Raw genomic sequence first — 7,352 nt, 5'->3', positions numbered from 1 at the left:
ATTAAGACAATGTTCTCTTTGATATGGACCTACTATATATAAAACACCTCCCTTATTACAGAGCCGTTAGCCCCTAAGCACCTGTCTGGGCCTCATAGATATAGATAAGAAAGTCTCGTTTTTGTAAGCCTAATTTTTTTAATTAAGAATAATTGAAATTATGTATTTCTACTGAAAATTGAACACTATATCATTAATTAATTTAAGAGAACTAAAGTCGAGAAAGTCAGTTTGTTTAATTATAATTTTTTTTAAACCTTCAATAGAAAATCAACAGCCTTAAAGGAGCTCCTTATCAAACTTTAGTCCTGGGTATCATTTGTCGCAAAACCTGCAGCACCATGGGCTCACCAACGCTGGATGTTACAAATAATACATCTTTTTACATTCACTAATAGTCAATCAGTTTAGATAGTAGAATAATATTCGGAAAATTACTTTAAAATAATATAATGTTAATCGCTGCATTTACGTTTCTGTATGCATATATTGTATATTTCTTAATATGTATCTAAACCATCTTATAATTTAATATTCCTTGTAATACTCTTTAATAATTGTCTGACGAAACAAATGTAATTTATTCTTTAATATAATTCATTGTAACTGATTTTGATTAAATTTTTATTTAAGTAAGTAGAAAATATTATTATATTCTTATTTGAAAAGAGTATAATTGTCTATCTTATTCAATACATTCATAAAAAATATTAAAAAAAAGGTCATATACATAACTCTTTAATGTTTAAAATGTATGCCTGAACTTAATTTATAAATACTTGTCAATTTTATTTTCGTTGGTTGATGTAATAAGCAAAATGTGTAAGTATATTTCGTATACAAAATTTGGTTAAATTTCAAATATTGAACAAAACCTATTTAAAATAATTGGAACTAAAAGATAAATAATTTTCCACAATTTGCTATTTTCAGTAAAAATAGACTTTTCAATTTTAGTTCATAGGTGGCGCGGCTATACTTATTCGAGCCTCAATAACAATCAAATTCTTAAGGAGTAAATGCTAGGCAGCTGGGATGGTGGTCGGGGATGGTGGGGGTCTACCGGTCTATGAGGATCGGAAGGTGAATGAATCCAAGCTGGTCAAAAGGATGAGAAGTTGAAAGAGCCGGGCCGAAGGCCCATGTGTAAAGTCAAATATTTGTAAGGGTTCTCTCAACCCTACTTCTGGAATCTGTAATTTTGCCATTTATGAATGTCAAAGTTACAGGTGGTGCATCTTGCATACTCTTCAAAGTTTGGTTCTCAGATTTTGATAATTTTGTTTGAAGAGGATAGAGACAAGATGAGTAAAGTCAAATATTTGTAAGGGTTCTCTCAACCCTACTNAGATTTATTATAATTTCTTTTTATATTTTACTGACACATTGTTTTACTAAGAACATGTTTACTTAAAAAATAAAGTGCTACAACATATAAATAAAAATTTATTCGTTACTTCATCAGGAAAAGTACCTACTAAAATCCGTCCTGTAGGGAATTTAAATTATGATTACAATTTACTAAAATATATGCACATTTCAATGTTTGCAATATACACGTAACTTACTAGCTAACAAACTTTATATTTTCCAATGAGTAGTTAACTGTTGATTAGGACACAATAAGCACACATATAACATATACATAAATTAAAAATACGTATCAAAAGTGGGCAGTGTATAAAAATGACTTAGTTTTAGAGAACAATATGAAGAAAGTGGCACAAATCCATCATATATGGCACTTGTCTGGCACAAGGCGATGATAAAGTCTATCTGAAAAATAATTAAGTCTGAAAAGTTATACACTTCAACTATATTATCAATGAAATGTACTGTAAATGAGAATCACTGAAAAATTAACTTCAATACAACGAAAACTGTAACTGTAAAATATTTCTAAAGTAATAAGTTTCCAGACACTGCAGATAAATGCAAAAAATTATATAATTTGTTTTTCTTTGACTAGTATAGTTGATACTGGAAACTAGAAATCACCAAAACGATTAATGAAGTATTAAAGTTTAACGACTTACTATCTGAATTCGTCAGCTTTAATACTATTTTCCAATTCCAACGAGACTACTTTTGAATCTTCAGTGTCACTTATATATCCTTCCTCTCCCGTATATCTCATTGGATAAACAAGGAGAGGAGCGGCAGATAACGCGAGTAAATCCCTCTTTGGAAAATGATTTTTCCACGACTCTTCAGGGTGTCTATCAAACATTATTGGAAGAAATTCGTCAACCGGAAGCAATTTTGAAAGAGGATCTGCTTCTAAAAGCTTCTTTATTCCACTTTTACTAATAACGTAACCTAAAGTCCAGTAGGAGTAGGCTGCTCGCACAAGGGAATCAGAAACCCATGGTTCGTCCGCATGTTCCATTCGTTTTCGACCCAAGTATCTGAAAATAAAACAAATAATAATAAAACTAAGGGTAGTAAGAAACACTTCTCAATAAATATTTTTATAAAAGAAATAATAATAAAACTAAGGGTAGTAAGAAACCCTTCTCACTAAATATTTTTATAAAAATAATCAAATAAAACTCGTACTTTTCATAATTTTTATTCCGATCACGACAATTGTAACACAGTAACTTTTTCAGGGGAAGATAAAATTAATTGGTGATATTTTCATTTAGCACTTAGAAAAATACAAATACCCTCTAAGTCTATCAAAATATATGACCCACCTAATTAATACGAAACAGGAATTATAAATATATAATTGCTAAAGAACAATAAAGTTCCTTATTTTATTTTAAAATTTCTTAAACTATTTCTTTGTCTCTTACTAAACACTAAACGATCCATGTGGCTACGAAAGATGTAAAATCTCACCGTCATCGTCATTATAAACGCCCCCAAATAATATGCTGTAAAAAGATCGTGCAAAGCCGAAGCAATAAAAAAGATAATGGGGTGGAAATCTAATCCAAATATGTTTGGATTTATAAGGCACGCTCTCTGCAGTTTCACGAAACATTTGATCTTTTCAAAAATGAGCATAAATACAACCCAGGCATAAAGATTGTAATGTCTCGAACTGTTTCGTTTCTTTGTAAAAAGACTTAACGGTACTAACTAAAAAATAACTTTTTCGAAGTTGAATATCATCATCGTCATAGAGTTCGTTGTCATGAAGACACTCTTTCCTATCCTTAAGTCAATATTCGTATTTTCCGAAAACTAGAACGCTCCATATGCTTAACTCAACAGTAATCTGAACTAAATGTATCTCTGCCCTCTTTACTCCTGTTCCTGCTTCTAATGTGTCTGAGTAATCCTTCTTGTCTTAGATGCTGTCCGATCATCCTACTTCGAACGATCAGAGATAATCAATAAGTGCTTTCCTAAATTGTTTTCCAATGGATGTTTGATACAATAAATGCGCGATTTTAATGTCAAATAGCCCATTGATTTCTAATCATATCTCATCTCAAAAGATACTAAATCCATTAAGACAATGTTCTCTTTGATGTGCAATTGACAATTTTAATTGGATGTAAACAATGGAGCGTCAAATAATAGACCCAAAGATTGAAAAATGAACTTACTTATGCACATTCTGCTTAATGTGCCATTTATTAAAGGAATCATGGACAAAGTTGGTCAAATTCTGTAAAAGGAAGGCATCAAGACAATGTTCAACACTTGTAGTAACGTTACAGACCAGCTTGCCGAAGTGAAGGATGTTGTTCCATTAGAATGTGAGGGAGTTCTTGTGGAAGAAGATAAATCAAAGTTCACCAAATGACTGACTGAGTTTGACTTTGAACTTCTAGGCCAAAAATCGTTGTGTAGGTAAATTTACTTCTTTGCTCAAATTGTCCAAGTTTTTTAAGTCATTAAACGAGAATTCGTGAAAGGTATAAGTTGACTTGGAGTTTCAATCTTTGGAACTCTTTCTTGGCGTCCCATTGTTTACATCACACATCAATGAGAACACCCTTTTTGATACGTTTGGTATATTTGATGTGGGGTATGATCAAAAACTAATTAATTACTTGACGTCTAATTATTTTATACAAATTTGTATAAAAAGTATTTAACTTAACTTTAAAATAACTTTTTCGAGTCCAGAATGAACCAAAAAAGGACTTTTCCAGACCAGCTCCTTTTCTTAGACGCATTATAAAATTAAGTCAAAAATAGCATTGCGTACGATTTTCTTTTCAACTTTTTGTAACCGTCAATGCACCAACCCAACTTCCCAAAGGTTTTTTTCTTTTCGTTCAGTTGAATGATTCGAAAATGACACCACGAATAAAACATTCTGAGAGATATAAAGATTTGAAGATGAAGTGTTACACACAAACTTACGTGTCTGTACTCTTCACATGTATAAAGACGTTTGCAGAAGAAGTCTCACTTCAAAAATGTGCGTAGAATTGATAGATGAAAAAGTATACGGTGGAGAATACATATGAAAATCAGTTCATATCCTACAGGCTTCCATTTGTGCATATTTAGAGAACAGTCAAGTTGGTCGAAAGGTTTCGTTTGCATTCAGATATTCAACTTTTCTTACTTTTTTTATTAACAGATCAAAGGCATCGCTTTAAGCATATTGAAACATGCAAAATAATTGATCTGACCGGAGTTTTATTATTTTTTATTTGAATCTATCACACCAATGTTTATTTTTATAAAACATCATCTGATTTTCAACGAATTTCTATTAATAATGTTGTAAATTATAACACAGGAAACATAATTATCTAAAGGCTGGTAGTATTGAAAATAGAAGCAATTTACATTTTTATTTAATAGCCTTAGTCTAATATGTTCGAAATGAGGTGGCCACTCAATAAATATGTTTTCGAATAAGATTAAATTGTATATTATTAACTGGAAAACAACTTTATGTTACATTATAAGTTGTATAAAATGTAGTTTGCACTACCAACTATGAAAAACGTAATACTGCAACTATAAACTGCATAGATATGTACCGAAAATTTAATAAAGCTAGAACAATATTCTCAAAAATCAAAAATATTCCCTGTATTGAGTGTTTCATAAACAAAATAAAAACGGACAGATAGACACACAAGTGATCCTATACGGGTTCCGTTTTTCATTCGTGAGTACGGGACCTTAACCCCAGAACCAACTTAACATTGTAGTTGAAAAAAGAAGGTGTTCTCCCATACATTCAAACTGCAAACATAAACATATAAGCACAATATTAATTTGTTGAAAGATTTACCACGTCATGTTCAGACCATAAACTTCTTATTATTCCTCCTGAAATCTACAAATAAACAAGTATTTTCTGTATATTTTTCAAAATTTTAGGTTCAGTAGTTTCGGAGATAAGGGGGTGAGAATGGACAATTTTAATATATTTTCTTAAATAGTTTTAAACTATTTATTTTAAAACTATATAAAAACAAAAATATATTTGAGACCCTTACAACAAACCGTTTCATTTCATATGTCACACGATACAGTTTACAAAACTTTTTTCTAATTCCTTCCTATTGGCTCCCAAAAATGACCTCCATGTTCAAAATTAATTTATTTACGTTATGCGTCCGTATTTGAGCCACCGAAATTAATATGTGTATACCTAGTAAATTGTAACATAATCAGCCCAGTAGATTCGGAGCAAATTGACTGTGACAAACACACAGACAGATGCACCAGTAATCCTTTTCATACGGACGACACGTTTTAAGCCATTATCTTTTGATTACTGATTTGAAAATATAAAGAATAAATGGCAAATGAAAATGTTTTAACTTTTTCTGTTCTGAATTTTAAATGAACGAAATTGTTATACTGTCTTTGACCCTTTCTTATCGTAATACTTAAGTAAATCACCCTGCTGAATAATTTACACTTCTTCTTATCGCTTTCTTCTGATTGTGCTATAAAAAATAGCAAGACTATGTGATATGTAAATAATACATACAATCAAGGGGATTTACGTAAAAATTTTAGCGGAATATTCCGGAAAAGAAAATTCTGGCTTTGGAAAGCATTTTTCGAATCATATGTATTTGTCTTGCCTAATAATGATACATTAGAATTTCAAAAAAATATTTGAGGTATCACGGAAAAGGATTTCATGGAATCTTAAATTTATAGAATTTTATTCATGTTATTCTAAGTTAGTAGAGAATATAGGGATAAAAGTTAAATGTGGGAATGTAATGTAAAATCCCCTATGCGTACCTATAAGCATGTGTCTACAACTGAAACAATGATTTTATATTTTGAAATTTACAATATTATCACACGATATTTTTACGTCTTAAATTAATACTTATTCAGGCAGAACTCCTGGGCTACCTTTGAAGACTAAAATTGCGGAAAAATTAAATTAAACGCTATAATAGTAACAGTATATTACGTACCATGGGAAGGTCGACTTCCGAGTCCAATAATTCATCCTAATCTTTATGTTGATTTTGCCATTAGAATTTTAAATGGGTAAAAATGTAGACGTGGAAAATAGTCGACGAATTATAACTGCAGCAAATCTATCTCAAAGTTAATGCAATTTAAAATTAGAGTTGATGGAATATATCACACGATATATTAACTAATAGTAAGAGAAGAAATTTATTAATATCTATTAATATTTATGTGAATTTGCGGATAAAAAAGAATAAATTCTGAACACAAACTGAAAGCTTCAGATTAAGCGTAGGTACTTGATTCGCAACAAAAAAAACCGATTTATTTCCAATGGTCAGTTTTAAGGAGATCTATTTGTAAATGATATTCTGCCTTTTCACTTCGAATGGATGCCGCTATTACGTATTAACCTCTACCCTTGAAATAGTCCTTTTATCACCCTGACCAGTATCATGACCATAAATAAAACAGGACAAGAGGATTTCGGCTAGACTGAGAGAAACTGGAATTGTCAGCCTCAGCGTAATGGGCAAGCCAATATTGACTAAAAGCATTTTCTATAAAACATTGGGAGATTTTCTTTTAGCAAGAGTAGTGATAGTAGACGATAGACACAATCGCAAACTCTATTAAGTGTAACTAAAGGAATTGTGAGATAAATGAACAGAGATAAAACATGAACCTTTTCTACAAGATTACGAAATTGTAATTAACAATAGTTAATAGTATAATTAAGTTATACCTAGTGGTGTTCGAAAAACTTTTAGAAATTGGTCAGACTAATAAATATACCTTGGAAAATTCATACACGAAAATCTTTTCTGAAGAACAAAATACTTAAATGGATTAATTAATAATCAACACTTCCACCGGTGGTAATTTCTGTCAGACCCTCCAAACTTCGCAAAAAAATCGTAATTTTACTTACAGTCTGAGTTTTAATTTTTAAATATGATACTTAGGAAACTATTTCAATA

General features: G+C 30.7%; 2 protein-coding genes across 4 annotated transcripts in view; one reads left to right on the top strand and one right to left on the bottom strand.

Moving 5' to 3' along the window:
* The window catches only part of LOC108738350 (trace amine-associated receptor 6-like), a 178,677-nt gene that overhangs the window by 147,061 nt on the left and 24,264 nt on the right, over positions 1 to 7,352 (top strand). The window contains exon 6 of one of the 2 annotated variants that reach the window (XM_018471741.1): positions 958 to 1,094. The exons of the other annotated variant lie outside the window; for it this stretch is intronic. Within the exon in view, the coding sequence (XP_018327243.1) occupies positions 958 to 1,026 (69 nt within the window). The 3' untranslated portion in view covers positions 1,027 to 1,094. Of the gene's footprint in view, positions 1 to 957; positions 1,095 to 7,352 lie in introns of those variants that run through there. 2 annotated transcript variants of the gene reach the window in all.
* Positions 1,434 to 7,352, bottom strand: part of LOC108738353 (glycosyltransferase 25 family member-like) — a 57,063-nt gene continuing 51,144 nt past the window's right edge. The window contains exons 6-7 of one of the 2 annotated variants that reach the window (XM_025979362.1): positions 2,037 to 2,408; positions 1,434 to 1,776 (exon numbers count right to left, since the gene is read on the bottom strand). In XM_025979362.1, coding sequence (XP_025835147.1) covers position 1,776; positions 2,037 to 2,408 — 373 coding nt within the window. In that variant the 3' untranslated portion in view covers positions 1,434 to 1,775. The remainder of the gene's footprint in view (positions 1,777 to 2,036; positions 2,409 to 7,352) is intronic. The other variant, XM_025979363.1, reaches the window with a different exon arrangement.

The sequence above is a fragment of the Agrilus planipennis genome, unplaced genomic scaffold (genome assembly GCF_000699045.2).
Source record: "Agrilus planipennis isolate EAB-ADULT unplaced genomic scaffold, Apla_2.0 scaffold131, whole genome shotgun sequence".
NCBI classification, from domain to species: domain Eukaryota; kingdom Metazoa; phylum Arthropoda; class Insecta; order Coleoptera; family Buprestidae; genus Agrilus; species Agrilus planipennis.
The sequence above is the reverse complement of the archived record's forward strand: the minus strand, read 5'-3'. Positions and strand labels throughout refer to the sequence as shown.